Consider the following 18955-nt stretch of genomic DNA (forward strand, 5'->3'; position numbering starts at 1 on the left):
CGCCATCTCTAGGGGTGAGGGAGAGGAAAGCCCCCTTTCCTTGACAGCCACTGGGCTCCGATATGGGGGAGTGTTTGCCCACAGACGGCAGCTTGTTTGCCATTTCTTGTCGGTGGCAGATGGCTGGCTTTCTCCTTCCTCCCTCCCCACGCATGGGTGTGTGTTTGTGTACCGTAAAAACTGTACCGGTAATAAATAAAAAAAGACATCCCACCAAAAGTAAGCCACCCTGTGCTTTTTTGAGAAAAAATGTTATAAGACGGTGTCTTAAAAAAGGGGAAACACGGAAGAATAAAGAGGGTAGGGGGAGCCAGGCTCAAGGAAACACAATTCATTAGCTGGGCATCGGAAGTAACACTGCTGCAACATGGTAACCACAGAATGTAATAATGGAACACATCGCTGCTGTACTGAGCCAGGGAATGGACTTTAAAGCATAAAAGAGGGCTCCTAAACAGCTACTTTCAGTGAGGCACTGGCTGAGCCTTCCAGGGCCTTTCTTGACGAAATAGGTATGCTTTGCTAGTGTACAAAACAGCTTTAAATAATAAAGTGGGATAGAATAATTTGGAGTCTTGTTTTGCTGCTTTTGTTTCCCTCTTTGAAACAACCCTTCATGGGATGAATGGCAGTAGAGCTGGGAAATGAATGAATGCATTCACAACATGTCTTTTGGCGTTCCCAGATTTTCTTCAAAACCAAACATTTTTATTTTCTCTAGCAAACACAGAGGGGTATTTCCAGCATGCTCTGAGTTGGCTTGCTGTTCCTTGAATTCCCCACTCTAGCCTGCCAAGAGGTATAGTGAGGTTGCAAGCTTTTGTTGCATATCACATGAAAATTTTGCACAGTGGAAGGTCAGCTATGTTATATAAGAAGTCTGGGATAATGTTTTCGAAATTTCAGTTGACTGGGGACAGGAGGGGATTGCCTCTAAATACTCAGTGCTATTTTTCTAGAAAAAGATGTGCCGGAGCTCACCATGAACTTCTCCCTTGTTCTCTTAGAATGGCAATGGTGCCCACCTGAGAGGTGCTGGAGCTGAGCTCTGGTGAGCTCCAGCTAAAAGGGAAAAAAAAGCCCTGTAGATAACCTAACCGCTAAATCTGAAAGTATGATAGGTGAGGAAATTGCTATGGTGGCCTTATGGAATATGAAGAATAATGCACCCCATAATGGGGAGAGAGAGAGAGAGAGAGAGAGAGAGAGAGAGAGGGAGGGAGGGAGGGAGAGTGACACACACGCCGAATATACTAGGGGGTTAGCTCACCATATTATCAGTCCCAGTCTCTGTATTAGGGATTAGGCTGAGATTGTGCCTTGCCTGAATTTGAACCAGCAGCCTGCCCATTCCACATTGTCTCTATATAGCATTGTGGCTCATGCCTTCCTTCCACCACATCACTTGCTGCCCCCCCCCCACTTGTAGTAGAGGAAGCAGCTGTGTTTTAACACCCAGAAGTAAACTCCTATGGGCCCTATAGGAGATGCTCTTGCTTCCTGACAGGACCAGCCCCTGGTATCAAACCTGCATAGATTGCAGATGAGTTCCTTATAACTTCAAAGTTCTCTTCCTCCACCACCAAATAAAACTTGCAAGGCGGCTGTTTCATAACGTTGATTAGGCCCTTTTGATGGTTTTAAAATTAAAATATGTCAACGCATCAAAATATGATTTTGTATGGGAATGACATAAATGCTTCAAGATTTGCTTTTGTTTATGCAGTAACATTTCTGATTGTCTCTTGATGTTAACATGAGAATCTGTGATAGGGAGCAAAGCAATAAGAAACAAAATTGAACAGAGTAGCCAAGTTCTACTGAAGAGACCGCAATAAGATGCTGTTTCAAATAAAACGTACTATGGGAATGTCTGCAAGGGAAAGGCAGTGGGTGCCTATGAGGGATCTCCCGTGAAACTCATTTTAATAAATTGGAGAGATTGCTTTTCTGACCAAAACAAAAGTCAAATGCATTAAAGTGAACATAAATGCTGTCACAAATCAAATTCGGGAAACAGACAGGTTTTTTTTATTTTTAGTTTAAAATCCATTTTACAACTGAGTGAGTCAAGGGAGGTGTGTTCTGCCTTCATTTAAAGTTTGTCTTTTGCCAGGTTATGTCATAAATCTTCTTAAAGTGATTGGCACCATGCACTACTCGTGTTCTGAACTGGGAATTTTCCTTTGGATCAGATGCAAAACTGTCATGTCCTAAAGTGTTTAGGAAGAGGAGAGTGCTGCATTTAGGTGCCTAAATCTGATCAGCTAGTTGATATCCAGCCTCTTAAATATGCTGTGTGCTCAATATTAATAGCTCGTACGGAGTTAGTGTAACTTAGTGCCACCAAACTTCACAACTTGTTCAGACATCTATGATTGGCTCTCCCATGGTATTTCTTTTTATTTCAGCTTTGCATCCATCCATTACCACCCCCACCCTTGATTTGGATTGGGAACTAGGAGGAGGGGAGGTTGATGCTTTCTCATTTACACTGATTCTTCAGCCCTCTCTTGCAAACGCACACACACAGACGGGGTAAGCTCCTGTTGCTTGGTCCCTGCTCCTGCCCACCTAGTAGTTCAAAAGTACATCAAAGTGCAAGTAGATAAATAGGTACTGTTCCGGTGGGAAGGTAAACGGCGTTTCCGTGTGCTGCTCTGGTTCGTCAGAAGCGGCTTAGTCATGCTGGCCACATGACCCAGAAGCTGTCTGCGGACAAACGCCGGCTCCCTCGGCCTCTAGAGCGAGATGAGCATCGCAACCCCAGAGTCATCCGCAACTGGACCTAACGGTCAGGCGTCCCTTTACCTTTACCTTTATGGTTTCACTATTAGTTCCTCTTAATAGTAACTTAGAGGAGGGATCTGTATTAAAGAATCAGCCCCAGGGAAATGTCAGCTCCATCCTCTTTGTCATGGTCTCTGTCCAAATTAGGAAACCCCATGGCTTCTTTTAGGGGAAAATTGTCAGGAGAGTCAGTCACTGAATTAGGGTATCATGTGTCGCTTGGTTCTTAGTGGCTTAGCTGCCAGCCAGAAAGTCCTTCCCCTTTAAACACACACACACACACACACACACACACACACACACACACATTTGAACAAGCTACTCCCTTGGAGCCTCAGTCCAACATCTGAAACATGGGGCTAATAATAGTGATCTCACTTACTGGGTTGTTTATAAAGTGCACCGACTATGTAGAGCACCATGAGATGTATTCAGTGGCTACATAAACAGAAGGCAGAATTGTTCCCCTTCCTTTCCTGCCATCTGCAGCTCCCAAAAAAGCTTTGCCCAGAGGATTGAGGTAGGAGGCTCCTGAACAGTGTGGGCTCTGTCAACGCAGAACTTCAGCACAAGGGAAGAATTGTCTCACATCAGGTGGAGGAACTTTGCATGAAATGGAGCTCCATTGGGTGCAGCGTTCCTTTCCCATTTTCAGGGGATTCCCCCGTCACACTGCAGCTAGCATTCCTGCATTGCACGGGTTGGACTGCAGGACCCTTGGGGTCCCTTCCGACACTACCATTCTATGGTGCATCAAGGACAAAGTGCATCAATCCCCCGGAGAGGCTTTTTCTCGTGCCACCAATAGATGCAACCCTATAGAATTCCAGATATTAATTTAAAATAGTGTTCATCATTGACACTACAAATGGGCTTCATTGCACTGTGCAGCTACTTCTCAATTCACAAGCTGCTTTGAATTTCAGAAATGCACAAGCTTCTCTAGAGCAGGCATCCCCAAACTCAGCCCTCCAGATGTTTTGGGACTACAATTCCCATCATCCCTGACCACTGGTTCTGTTAGCTAAGGATGATGGGAGTTGTAGTCCCAAAAACATCTGGAGGGCCGAGTTTGGGGATACCTGCTCTAGAGTCTCTACAAATGCATTCACAGATATGTCTGGGTGGCCTTTACTGCTTATTTATTGAAGTAATCCCCAGTCCCAGCAGACGCTTGTGTAAGTTGTTGTTGTTGTTAATTACGTGAGTGCCTGTGGCACAATGTTGTATATCTACAGCCATTAAACTGAAAACAAAAATGGTGGAAGTGCAGTCAGATCATTTAACACACACCTGTTTTAGAAAGTAGGTCGACTGAAAGCATACATTTCTGTATACTGTACACTCAAACATTACAGAATTGTATTGGAGGGCCTTTCAGGTATAAGGCTCCGATCTGAGAAGAAGCTATATGAAGTAAATAATCTACTACAAAGCCTCCCCCCCCCCAAAAAAAAGTCCCCCTTGAAGTGTACACTTTTTATTCCCATTTGCTCCAGTAGATCCACTCGGTTGTAAAGTTTCAGCTTCCAATAAATGATATCACACTTTTGTGATGTCTAGATGGTTAGTGCCCCTTGCTGGATGCTTCGGAATCTATTATGCAGGTGGAGCTGTTCTTTTCTTAGCCCTTCAGGTTACAAAACAATGGTTATAATTCAGATATGGCACTTGGGCCCACTGAAAGTTAGGTAACTTTTAAGTGCTTCATCATCCAGTTGTGAGACTGGTGTTAATGGATCTTGGGGAAATTTAACTGTGCTCGGGTTGCACTATTTCAAAATAAATAACTTGCATGGTATGCCAAAGCTCTTCTCCCTAGCTTTCTTTCACCTGTCCCACATGTTCCATCTAGAGGTACAACTAATAGGCAATTAGCAAATCATTTCCCAGTATTATATAGATAGCCAAGATACCAGCAAAACAGACCTTTTAAAAAAAACTAGCTTCCCACTTTTTAAACATTTATGTGTTTATTTAATGAAATGTGTATACCCCTTAACTGTCAAAATCTCTAAGCAGTTTTCATTAAACATGTTGTGATCTTTCCGTTCTTTTTTCTTTTTTCATTTTCTACCTCAAAGAGCCTAAGAAAGATTACTTTAAGAAACTGCCACTTTAAAGGGGGGAAAATCCAAGATTTTCAAAAGTTTTCATATTATATTGCCATTTCCCCTTAACCCACCCATTCCCCAACTTCACCTGCTGGTTTGCATGTGCGGGTTTAGTTGCTGAACTCTATGAAAGAGCAGATGGGGAGAGATTTGCAGGGACTGCGGGGGGAAATGGCGGGCCACTGAAATGCCAAGCACCCCACCCCGCCTTTCTCCAAACCCCCCCCCTGAAGCTGCCGTTCTCCCTAAAAGAAGCAGTTATCAGAGTTTTCTTGCATACGCGTCCATGCACCGTACTGTGAATGAAACCTCCCGTTTTGCTGCATGGTGAAATGGTTACGATCAAACATTTGCTTGCTTGCCTCACCATCAACCATTCAGAAACCATCAGATTATACTTGATTGGTGGCAAACCCATTTGGTTAAACTGCAGTCTTCCCTAGTCATATATAGAAAGTGGGGTGGTGAGGCCAATGTGTAGAGCCAAGAGGGCGAGCAGAGAGGGCTAAATCCTCCACCCACCAAGGCTACTTTCCTACAGTCTTTCCCTTCAGGCACTTCCATCCAAATGTATACTTGTTTCCTGTTTCATTGGGCAATGCATGGTCTACACATCCTCTTTAGTAGAAATAGCCTTATCCCAAGTCAAACCACCGGTCCATTTAGCTCAATATTATTTCCACTGTTTGGTGGCGGCACTTAAATGGTGGTCTTCCCCAGCCCTGACTGTAGATACCAGGGATTGAACCTGGGACTCTTTGAATGCCAAACTGTGTGTTCTGCCACTGAGCTCTGGCCCTTCCCATGAATGGTAATACTTTTGCGAGGCCATTGTACCATCCAAGCACTGAAAGTACAATAATCTGCACCCAGATAACTATTATACTGCCTTCCCCTGTCTGAAATTGTTGCGTTTGTTAATGCTGCATGCAGTGTGGATGCACCAGCTTTTCCTATGTATGTTACTTGTGGCATTCATAGTGTTTATTTATTACCGTTCTGCTGTCACAGAACCTTTTGCCATTATAATTTCTATAGATTTCTATAGATTTTTTTTATATTAAAAAAAGTGATAAAGAGCAGAAGTTCACCTACAGTTTTGTAAATCTTTAAAATCTTTAGCTCTTAGTTGGCTGTGCCTCGTCTTACAGTGTAACTCCCCGGTTTTTGGAAAAAGTGAAAATCCCAATAGAATATTGTGGTGCTCCTAAAAAGCAACTTCCTACAGCATCGTCCTGTGGCTAACTTAAACGTGTGATAATGCAGTGTGCTTGTTCATGAAGGCCCTCAGATACGATTGTGCAGAGTAGCCCTCAACTTCATCCAGCTAGTTTTGGCTAATGCTCTGGAATCAAAGTGAACGTTGCTAATGAGTCATTGCCGGCACATCTCAAGAGAACCATATCCACTTTCATTCATCTGGCAAGTGAGCTGCGAGTCTTTCTCTTGTCTTTGGCAGACCTTTCTGCTGTCATAGAATTAAGAGTTTGGGGGAGCAAATGACCATAGACACAAATGGAACCAGGACGATTTGGAGTGCCTCATCACCATCCCTTTAAAAAAGTTTCTTCAGCTTTACAATCTAGTTTAAACATATTGAGCAGGCACTGCAAGTGTTTGCTTCTATCCCTTTTCCATAGTTAGGTATGTAATGACCACTGTGCTTCTCCAATCCTGCCAATCCTTGTTGCTCCGTGATTCTCCAAAAGAGCTTAGACTACCTGAGGTCAGTTAACAATGTGCAGGATACAGCTGAATCACAGAAGGTAATGGATGCGTCACAATTCAGTTGACTCCATGATGTTCCAGTCCTGGATTACAGGTGCTTTTATCGAACAAGTTTTGTGGACTTGGGAAATGGGCCGGCTGCGCTTGACGCTGCGTATGGAGTGCCTTAGTGAGCCCAGGCGTTTCCATAGCCTGAGCTGCGGCTCGCTGGGATTCTCGGGGTGGTACGGCATACATTCATGCGGCCCATAGAAAGATTGATCTAGAGCTGCTGGCTTGCACAGAGTGATAAAGACGAGGCAGGTAGCCAGGAGGAGGAAGATGCAGACGAGACCGATGATGATAGGCAGGGAGTCAGGCTTCTCCCCAGTCGGCTCAGGGCTTAGAGGGACCAGCTCAGAGGTGGCATTGAGAAATGCAAGTGCCCTGGCGGTTGGAGAGGTCTCGTTGGCAGCAGCCATTGTGCTCATGTTTCCTACAAGACAACACAGCAACAAGAGTGGAGTCAGAGAACTGAAATCACTGGCAAATTGTGAGAGAAGAATCAGCTGCCTTGTGTGTATAAGACCGTCAAGAACAACAAACAAAAACCCCAAACCCTAATTATAAATAAATGGACTCAGTCCCACGCTTCTTGCGACGGAGATCCACTGGCAGAACTTTGCTTAGAATCCTTCCTCTAGTAGAGATGGCTCTGCATATTCCTCAAGTGCTTTTGCCTAGCTGTAAAGTGTCCTTGAACTGTCACAATGCCTTCTGCTTGCCCAGATGGTGAGGTTTGTGTGTAACCCTCTGACTGTTGTGTGGTTGAAATGTAGCTTGATGTGCAAAGGGTGTAAGAGTCATAATCCCTGTGCTTTTGCCTCTGGCCCCATCCACCACCAGAACGTGGCTGCTGGAAGGGAATTATGCAAGGGAATCCAGCCTTGTTCTGCAAAAGCTTCTTTACCCCAGGTATATATCATATCGCTGGGATGGCTAGCCCAGATCCAGCCCACCAAGCTGCAGGAAGTGGTCTGCCAGACCATGAACCATTATTTCACAATATCAGCACTGTGGTTCCCAGCACTGAGTTGGAGAGGTCTTTCTACCCCCATACACACACTTCAGCAGTGGAGTGAAAACATTACGGTACATTTTTTTTACTCTCTGCATACCTCTATGTGCAGAGTAAAAGGTAGCATTTGCCCCCACCTCACTCCAGCCTTGCCTTCTGTTTCATTGCATTTCTTATACCATTAACAAACTATGAAATTTAATCGTAATAATTTTCCCAAAGAGGTCCATCCCTACCTCGCAACCACTGGTACGTCTTCCTGTCTGACTGTTTCCAGACTCAGTTCAGCAAACGGGAGCTACGGCATAATTCTACTGAGTGCTCACGATGCCAAAGCAGCAGGGGAAAATAAGGAGTAAATAAAAGTTGGTCCTAGAACACTGCTGTGCCCCCTCACAGAAATATGGGCTTTGGAATGGATATTTAATTGCCTGGTACTATCCCTGCTGTGGTCAAGATTACAGAGAGGGCTTTCCTAAATGTCAGGCCTAGTGTGATTAATTTTTTGCCTACGCAGAGGGGGAGGGGTAGGACTGAATAAATCAGTGGGGGGGGAGAGAATCAAGTATTTAGCACTGGACTTTACTGAGTGCAGAAAACAAAACAAAAACCCCCTAAGGCTAGCCTTTGGAAACAATTTGCTGAAGAAGTTTCCTAAGATCTCACCATTAGCATGTGCACCCTGCTCCATTATGCCTAAATTAACATTCCCTCTGACACTCACCCTGCCCACCAAACATTTGCTTGTTTTGGACGAAGAGTTCAAACATGCAGGGCATATTTATTTGGAGAAATGGTGGCCGGGGGGGGGGGGGGGAATAAGTAAAAACATACAGATGACTTTGCTGCTTTGTAGTAACCAAGCTCTTGCTGGTAAGAGGGATCCAGGGAATCTCTCGCTCCATAGCTATATTCAAATAAAAACAAATACCGGTAGTTGGGAAATCCAGTTACTGATCTTGCACATGTGGCTTGGCCTCTGATTGGCTCTGGAGAATTAAATGTCTATTCTGAATTTAAGGGCACATCATAGACTGCTGATGGGACTTTATTCCCCGTTATCACACCTCCCTAGGGTGGCTGTAACCAATAAGCGCTTGCTCACCCTGTGGACCACCCTAGCCATTTGGAAAGTCCTGCATTGCAGGGGGTTGGACTAGATGATCCTCAGGGTCCCTTCCAACTCTACATTTGTATGATCCTATGACCTGTTACCCTGTTCAAGAATTCTTTCTTTAAAAAAACAACATCTGGACTGATCTTAAAATGTCACTGAACATGTATCCACAGTAAAACTGGAGTGAATTTTGAAGTTTGTAGCAAAACACACACACAAAACAGAAACAGCATTATAAAAATGGTCAGGGAGCTTAACTGTACTTTTTTATGACCCTACAAGCTGCGGAATAAGTGACCAAGTCCTTTGAGGATCGTTTCAAATGTTCCCTTTTTTGCCATTTGCTTCCCCCCCCCTTTAGATCAGCCATGGAGATATAGAACAGATACTTCTAAACTTGCATACGTTGATGTATGTTAATATACCCAAATGGGCGCTGTCTTTGAATTCTTTGTGAGATGAGCAGCAACTTTTTATTGTTCCTGGCAAAACAGCAATTTGCACAGGTACCTGAGCATGTGCACATGGCAGATACTTAACTTTTGGCTAGCTGATTTTATGCATAGGAAAATAAAAAAATTCCTTCAGTAGCACCTTAAAGACCAACTAAGTTTATATTTTGGTATGAGCTTTCGTGTGCATGCACGAAAGCTCATACCAAAATATAAACTTAGTTGGTCTTTAAGGTGCTACTGAAGGAATTTTTTTTATTTTGCTTCGACTCAGACCAACACGGCTACCTACCTGTAACTAGATTTATGCATAGGGTTTGGCTTTCAGCAAGCATTGACAAGCTCTGGAAAAACAAAAAACTTGTCAATGCATGCTAAGCACCAAATCTTGTTTCTAGTATTTTTATTGGTGGATGTGAGGGGATTGGTCATCATCCATGCTTCTTCCAAGCCCAGTCTCCCCACACCCCTGGATCCTTTAAGTGGAGCAGCCTCTGCAGCTTTAAACAGGTGAATCCTCTGAGACCAGTTTCTTCCTCTTTTACCAGTGAAGTTTTCACAAGTCTGATATACAATTAACAATAATAATCTAAGAAATAATAGTCTTTTAGAGTTCCACTGGGTGATCCATGTTAGACAGATACTTGTCTGGGGGGGGGGGATACTTTTAAAATCTGAGGGTGAAAAGGGCTGCATGCTTGTTCCTTGATTATTGGATAATATTTACTTGTGATTAGCAGTACTGATGGCTATTGGCAGCGCAGTTTTGAAAGGCTGGAAGCTGGAAGCAGCAACCATATGCTAAAGTTGCTTTATACACTAACAACTGTAAAACCTTTTACAGCTGCAACTTGGAAACATGTTCACGTGGCTTTCTCTCCCCAACCCTAGTATCTGCAAACCCAAATTTACTAATGTATAAAACCACCACACACACACACCTGTATTTTTAAAATATATATATATACTTATTCAATAATCCTGTAATATTCTATAATGGAATCATCTTCTGGAATACTTACATTCAACAGTGCCTTATTTAGTATGACAAAGAAATATGGCAAATTGCCAGTCTTGGGGTTCAATGTGCTCTATTCTCATTCAGTTCCCAAGTGATGCTGTATCAAGCTGTCATTCTGCTTGCTCATGACACATGCAGATCACTTCTTAAGACCATTTATCTTACTTAAATGTCACTTCAGCACTGAGTCTCCTTCCTCCCCTGGAAAAAGTTTTCCTCTCCTAGGCGGTCTGTTTTCTGTATGTATTTATTCCCACCAGAACCCTTGTTTGCTGTCTCTGGTGGCATTTGTTTTCAGCAAACTCACTTGCTGCATAAACTGAATTGGACCCAAGAATTTCAAGGTATTTGGTAACTGATGCACATAGAAGAGCCCCAACATATTTTGTGAGTTCTACTATTGACAGAATGAATGCAAATAACAATCTTCTATACTCCACCATCCCCTCTCAGTGCTATTTTCTGCAGAATAATAATGATCAGATTTAAGACAAGCAATTGCCTTTCCCCTGAGAGGATGAAAAGAGAAGGGAAGCTAAAAACCAATGCCTAATTTTAGAAGAGACATGTGAGAAGTAACACACACACACACACACACACACACACACAATATCCACCATACACTTTCATTACCTATGTCTAGTAGAAGTAAATGGAGACACAAAGGCTTCTTTTAGCTCTATGAGATGCATTTCAAATTCACACGTGACATCACATAACATGCAACTCCAGCCATTTTCTGGCCACTTGCTTACAAGTTATATATATCAGAAGTGGTGGTAATGTACAGCAAACTTCTTTGAAGCACATTAGGAAGTCTTGCACAGTCTGTGCTTTTCCTTGTTTCATGCAACATGCATTTTAAGACACTTACACGTGTCTGTGCCTTCCCAAAGGTAATTTGTGAAGCGGCCCTCACTTGAGCAGCGCTCGCTGATTCACCCTGCTATTCATCCCAGACAAATTTCACATCTTTCCCCTGAGTGGAAGCCTCAATCTTACTCACACTTCCTGGAAAAGAATTCTCTGAAGTCAAAATAGCAAAGGTGGAACAGACAAATGAAGCGGCTTCTCCTTTAATGCACCAACCTCTTTCTTGGAAGACATTCCTGGGGGGAAAGTGCATCACCCCAGCTGCAGGAAAACTTTTGGTACCTGGCTATATTTCTAAGACAATTTTACCTCTCTTTTTTGCTTTGCAGCTTCTTGCCCTCCTTCAGCTTTTAAGGGGGATTTCTTCTTCTTCTGTTCTTCATCCCCTGGGCTCTTGTGTAGCCTCTGTTGTCTTCCAGCCCCTGACAACTTGGGGGAGGGGTGAAGGGAACATAGGGCGGGCAGAGGATAGGGGGATGGAGGGAACAGAAACAAAGGAACTTAGATGCAGCAGCAAACACTAGACAGCTAGTGACTATGCAGAGGAGCAGGCCTTTGAGCATCAAACACTTACTTTCTTGATGGACATGGAAGCAACAACTTTTGAGATAGGAGGCTGTCGTGAACTGTGATTCTTTACCTCTAGCAGCTGTTCCATCCCCTGCTGAAAGTTGGAATGGTACAGTCTGGCCACTGGCTTCTATTCATTGAATGCCAGCCTTCAAGTTACTCCTCTGTTGATTTGGGACCAACAATTGGGGGGGGGGAGAGAGACAGGAGGAGGGACTCTGGCATGCAGTTCTTGCCCGTCTTCAGCTCTTCAACTTTCTCCCCACTCCTGTTTATTACTTTGCCCACATCTTTTGTCTTCAATGTCATACTTTAAAGATCTTATCTTTAATTTAGTGTTCATCTGTTTCTAGAGTTACCTCCTTTGTGTTTTCTTTTAAAATGGTCTGGTCCTGGCCCTGCACAAATAATCTGGGAGGGGAGAGAGAGAGAGAGAGAGAGAGAGAGAGATGGGGGTGGGCAGCAGGGAGAGAAATCTCTGGAGAAGTGGGTGCAGAGTCAGGCACATAGGGGAAAATGGAAGCATTTTGGAGACAGATGTTTGAGGACTAAGTAGGAGAAAGTTAGCGGGCAGACAGAAAGCAAATGGATGCCCTTCCTGATATTTCACAAGGTTGATGGAAACAGACGTACAGGTTAGGGAAGGTACAGAACAGTAGCAGTGGCTCTGTACATGCTCCCAGTTTTTGACATCCTGATCTCAGTGTGCAGAATAAGCAATCATGAGCTGCTGAGCCATGAATGGATGGTAAGGATTCCTGTTGTTGTCTGTAGTGGCTAGGGTACTTTGGTAGCAAGAGAAGGCAGGCTACAGACAAGAGCTAGACGGGTACCACACTGGAGCATGGTGAATTGCAAGACTTTTGAGCATGTCTTGCATGTCATATGCTAGACAGGGTCACCATGTCAGCATAAGAAAGAGGTGTACAGTCGTACCTCGGCAACCGAATGCTTCGACTTCCAAAGGTTTCGACTTCCGAAGTCGACAACCCCGGACGTCTTTTCACCACGCACACATTCTGCGCCTGCGCAAAGTGGCACGCGCAGTCGGCGCATGCGCAGAAGTGCAAAATCGCACTTCACGCATGCACACAATCATCACTTCAACTTACGAAGACGGCCGCAGAACGGATCGTCTTCGTAAGTCGAGGTACCACTGTATACCACCATTATTGTACCGGCCTGGGCTGTCAGAGTGCATTAGCATATGCATTGTAGCACACTGTCTCCAGACAATAACTCTATTATTATTATTATTATTATTATTATTATTATTATTATTATTATTATTACCCCGCCCATCTGGCTGGGTTTCTCCAGTCACTCTGGATGGCTCACAGCATATATTAGAACATTCTAAAACATCACACATTAAAAACTTCGCTAAACAGGGCTGCCTTCAGATGTCTTCTAAAAGCCAGTTAGTTTATTTCTAATAAGGGTGTTCCACAGGGCAGCCGCCACTACCAAGAAGGGAGGGTGTTCCACAGGGCAGGCGCCACTACCAAGAAGGCCCTCTGCCTGACTCCCTGTAACCTCCTTGCAGCAAGGGACCAGCAGAAGGCCCTCGGCACTGGACCTCAGCTGAATGATGGGGGTGGAGACGCTCCTTCAGGTTTTCTGGGCCGAGGCCGTTTAGGGCTTTAAAGGTCAGCACCAACACTTTAAATTGTGCTCAGAAACGCACTAAGAGCCAATGAAGATCCTTTAGGACTGGTGTTATGTGGTCCCAGCGGCCACTCCCAGTCACCAGTCTAGCTGCCGCATTCTGGATTAGTTGTAGTTTCCAGGTCACCATTTAAAGGTAGCCCCATGTAGAGCACATTGTAGTAGTCCAAGCGGGAGATAACCTCTTTGCCATCACTATCACCACTTGGTAGGCTCAACGTTGAGCTCTAACCTGTGTTCGGTCCGATTCAGAATGAGTTTTCCTCTACCAGCACTCTAGCCATCTCAGTGATTGTTTCATCGCCCTCAGCTCCGGGGGAAACCACGGGGCCATCCAGGCTCCATGCAGTTGGAGAGGGCGCTTTGGAGCCGGACAGTCAATAGCCTTGGTTAACTCCGCATTCCAGCAGGCCACCAGGAAATTAGCTGAAAGGCCATCAACATGAGATAAAACATCCCCCCCGACACTCTTTGGAAACCATTTGGATCCATTAAGTGCTGGGGGCGGACCATCTGAATCGGTCCTAGCTCCCTGCAGAGGGGAAGGGTCACAGAGTCCACTTGCACCAGGAAGTGATCTGACCATGGCACTTCTTTTGTTTCATGTTTACTTAGTGTCAGATCACCCATGTCCATAGAGGTGAATACCAGGTCTAAGGCGTGTCCGCGGCTATGAGTTGGGCCAAAGTTATTCAGGGACAGCCCTATGGAGCCTTGGATTGTAAAGCCTGCTAGACACATCAAAAATATTTGTTTCTGTTCATCTTAAATGAAACAGTCAACACTAAACATGAAAACTGGGTTGTAATTGTAATCACTATTTCATTGTTTATTATCCTGAAAGTTGACCATTTAATTATACAGTGGTACCTCTGGTTGCGAATGGGATCCGTTCCGGAGGCCCGTTCGCAACATGAAAAGGCCGCATCCTGAAGCGTCGTGTCTGCGCACACGCGTGATGCAATTCGGCGCTTCTGTGCATGCGCAAAGCACAATGTGCATGGGCGCACGCCGAACCCGGAAGTAACCCGTACCAGGACTTCCGGGTTCAGCGCATCCGTAACCCGCAGTGGACGTAACACGAGGTATAACTGTATACAGTATAGTATTTTAATTTAAGATTTAAGTATAAATCTTGTGCATTTTGCTATTTGAAATTGGATGCATTTTTGTACTAAAGTTCAAAAAGTAAAATGTGAATCAGTCCTTGCAATGCCACCATGGAGTTACCATAGGCCTATAACTGAGTTGTGGGAAATGTGATTTGAATTGCTGCCATTTGGGGCCACTTTGCACCTTTCAGCATGTGACAGTGAGGAAAAATTGCACCTTGTCAGCTTCAGCCTGTGGTGGACGAGGGCCTTGATGAACTCAGTATTAAGAAGTTTTTGGCATACATCTAAAATAGAAAAATATAAAGTCTTTAACAAGGTACCACCATTATAGCCTTTGCAATCACTGGGATTTCTGCTGGCCATATCTGTAATCCTCGTGATCAGGATTGCTGGTGGCTGCATAGAGATATCCATTCAGGGCTGCTCAGTATTGCTTAATTTGGGGGGGGGGCAGTCACTTACATTGATCCAGTTCAGGCATCCCCAAACTTCGGCCCTCCAGATGTTTTGGACTACAATTCCCATCTTCCCCGACCACTGGTCCTGTTAGCTAGGAATCATGGGAGTTGTAGGCCAAAACATCTGGAGGGCCGCAGTTTGGGGGTGCCTGATCCAGTTGTTAGGGCTTAGAATTTCATATTTACTTCATTTGATATGCTGGAATTTCAACCTACACACACACACACACACACACAGTCTCCCCACCAAAAATTCAAACTTTCTAAAGTAATTTAAAAATCCAGCAGAGGGCACAAATGTACTTCACCCTTGGCATTCCTTTAAAAATTACTCTGCCGTGTTAATAAATTGTGTTCTCATTTTTCCCTAGCTTTTAAAGAAATATATGTGATATGCTTGTAACAGAGGCTGCCTACAGCAAGCGCATTATTCTTTGGGCTCATATACGTGACTCCAGTGTCACCAATGATGTTTTGGAGGAAGGAAACCCTTGCGATAAGCAATAAGAACGCCAGAGGGCGCCACTGAGTTTTGTTTCTTTTAGTATCAAGTGATCTTCCATTATATACACACACCAAGAAATTATTTGAACTATGCAATGTCTCAAGTTCTGAGCCAGTTTCTGACAATGATTGCTGGCTGTAGTAACTTCCATCAAAGCAGCAGCTTCAGAGGGAATATTAAGACAGATAATAACTTGCTTTAGAACTCAGTGATCCTTCAACTTTGTTGCATTATGTATTCCCACTATTCTGATTTTCTTCTTCTTTGGACGCCGCTGCATTGTCTTACATTATATCTACCACCTAGTAGCTTGCTTGAAAGGCCCTTGGATTAAAACTTGGCTCCTTATATGGTATATGCCTGTGCAACTGAATCACTAAATGATCAGGGTAAAGAAAAGACCTAACATTGCTGGGTTTGTGTGTGTTCTATGCCACTCATAGCGGCTTCAAACATTGCTAGTCACACAGTCACACAAACATAGCGGCTTCAAACATTGCTAGTCACACAGTCACACAAACATTGCTAGACACACAGTCTCGTCTCTGTTCATCTGGCAGCCCTTGCTAATATTCAGAGTGGAATTTTAACGGGGGGTGGGGATTCACATCTGTAGCCTGAATAAGTTCCCCTTTGAACATGTCGTGAAGCATTGGCAGCTGATTACAGAAGTGACTGTATTTAAGCTAGCACTTCCTCAGCAGCATCCAAAACCGCCCTCAGATATTTGCCCATGAAGACTCTCAGTGGAACCTCCTTGTTTGTTACCTAGCAACACACCCCTTTCCCCTCACCTGCCATATTCAGGGCAGAGCTGCGTATTATGAATAAAAAATAAAAATTGAACAACTGCCCCAAATGCCCCATGTTGAATTCGTGTTCTCCCCTTCGGTAACATAGACACAACTTACCCTGTTCCTGCTGTTGCCATGTTGTGCATTTCCCCCCATTCCACACAATTAGCTCTAACGTGGAATGAGGAAATGCATGCATATTGTGGTGACATCAGGACATGAGGTAAATTGTATTACATATTGTAGAATAGAAGAACTCGGCACATGCAGGTTTTTTTGCATATTTCCCCCCTCATTCTGCAACCAGTGCTGGAAGAAACTTAAGAGTGCTTCCAGCTGACCTGCTCATCGACCATTCATCCTGATTTGTTTGTAGGGAAATCAGATGACATTAGCTATTTAATAAGCATTCATTCTGATCCGTTTGCTGGGAGGTTAGATGCTGCTGCATCAAAGCCAAGTGTCCCATATTTTCCAGTGTGTTTTCTTGTCACATTCCTTTGGGGGGAATGGGTGTTTTCCTCAAGGCCTCCCAACAAATTACACAAACTGAATTTGCTGGTACATGATTGAATCTCACCCAAAAATGTTCACTGTCTGGAACATTTGAATCCTGTGTTTGTCACTGTTCTGAAGAAAGCTTTCCTCTTGCTTTAAATGGGTCTTCCAAGCCAGCAGAATACCCATCGAACCCAACCATTAGCCCCATAGACTATGGCTTAAGAATCACCACTCATGGTTTGGTAAACTGCTTTGAGGTTTTTCACAATCAAGTGTATGTGCATTTTATTAAATAAAATTAAAAGAAACCTAGCAAGCTTCAAGGTTGAGCTGGGATTTTACCCTGTACGGATGTTCTGTATCTCTGTCCCTAAGGTCAAGGTGCTGAATACTCGGATATAAAATCACTGCAGGTGGTTGCGTTGCTACTCCAGGCACTTTTGACTGAGGCTGGAGCCATCTCAAATCTGGTCTCAGGCATTTAACCCACCCTGGTGAATGACCTTTGAAGACTTTTTTGAAGCTTCAGTTAATCTAACAGAGAGCTTGATCATTAAATGGCACCAACCAACACTAGCATATTTCACTACTTGTCAAACAGCTGCAGTGGGTGCTACTGCATTTCCAAGGAGAATTCAAAGTTCTGGTGCTTACCTTTAGAAGCTTGATTCTGAAATTGGATGGGCTGTGACTGGACAGGGAGTAGAAACAGTTATATATTTTCTAAAAAGAAGTATGTTGAATAGTTGGACTTTGACACAATGGCCTGGTTTCTCAAATAATGGTAACCTGTGATATGTTTAGCCTAACCATGATTTGTTTGAGCATATGAAACTAGTCCAGTAGACGAACCAAGGTTTGTTTCCTGCCAACAAACTGCAGTGTAAAGCCATGGTTAATCGTTGGCTTACCAATCATGGCCTGGTATTGTGTCTGAACATGCTCAGCCATGTTTGTTTGCTCACCCCCAGACACTTGCCAAGCAGAAAGCCACAAGGTGAGAGGAGCTGGAAAACAAACCAAGCTGTGTCCAGTTCTGGGCACCACAGTTCAAGAAGGATACTGACAAGCTGGAACGTGTCCAGAGGAGGGCAACCAAAATGGTCAAAGGCCTGGAAACAATGCCTTATGAAGAACGGCTTAGGGAGCTGGGTATGTTTAGCCTGGAGAAGAGAAGGTTAAGGGATGATATGATAGCCATGTTCAAATATATAAAAGGATGTCATATAGAAGAGGGTGAAAGGTTGTTTTCTGCTGCTCCAGAGAAGTGGACACAGAGCAATAGATTCAAGCTACAAGAAAGAAGATTCCACCTAAACATTAGGAAGAACTTCCTGACAGTAAGAGCTATTCGACAGTGGAATTTGCTGCCAAGGAGTGTGGTGGAGTCTCCTTCTTTGGAGGTCTTTAAGCGGAGGCTTGACAGCCATTTGTCAGGAATGCTTTGATGGTGTTTCCTCCTTGGCAGGGGGTTGGACTGGATGGCCCTTGTGGTCTCTTCCAACTCTATGATTCTACGATTTGAAGAAGTAAGCCATGGCCATGGTTTATGAGATGACTCATGATTTGTTAAACAAACTGTGGTAAAGCAAACCATGATTTAGCTTTGTGTATTAATGTAGCCCTTTATTGCTTGTTTCATTTGTTTGTTTGCTTGTTCAAAGGTGAAAGCCACAGATGCAGATGAAGGTGTGAATGGCCGCGTGTGGTACAGGATTATCAAAGGTAAGCAAAGAAAATGGATAGTGTTTTTTTAATGATAAAAAAATTAACAGTATACTTATAAAATAACTAGGACAGCCTTATTGATCGTTTTCATCCATACCGTAACATCAGCAACCTTATGTGTTCTGCTCCACATTTTCTGGGCTTTAAACTTAATTATTGGGAAACATACATCCTAGGGAATTATACTTCTAATATATCTGACTTCTTGGTACCATTAAAACTTGACAATTCATTCTTCATAACCCTCAAGATTAACTATATTGCAGGAAATGGCTTATGCTGCATCAGCTTGTCTTAACATCTAATACTCCACGGTCATGATCCTAAACATACCTATTTGAAAGTAAGTTCAGCTGATAATGGGACTTGCTTCCAAGTAAATCTGTAAGGATGTGATCGTGATGCATGAAGTATGACTTCAAAAGAGAAATTTAATGCCCTGGAGATAGAACTTCGGCCCTAGC

At 43.8% G+C, this 18955-nt stretch overlaps 1 protein-coding gene across 1 annotated transcript in view; it reads left to right on the forward strand.

The window, feature by feature from the left end:
- Positions 1-18955, forward strand: part of CDH23 (cadherin related 23) — a 398194-nt gene that overhangs the window by 291143 nt on the left and 88096 nt on the right. Inside the window, exon 28 of the mRNA XM_060274909.1 lies at positions 18428-18488. Coding sequence (XP_060130892.1) covers positions 18428-18488 — 61 coding nt within the window. The remainder of the gene's footprint in view (positions 1-18427; positions 18489-18955) is intronic.

The sequence above is a fragment of the Zootoca vivipara genome, chromosome 5 (genome assembly GCF_963506605.1).
Source record: "Zootoca vivipara chromosome 5, rZooViv1.1, whole genome shotgun sequence".
In the NCBI taxonomy this organism is placed as follows: Eukaryota; Metazoa; Chordata; class Lepidosauria; order Squamata; family Lacertidae; genus Zootoca; species Zootoca vivipara.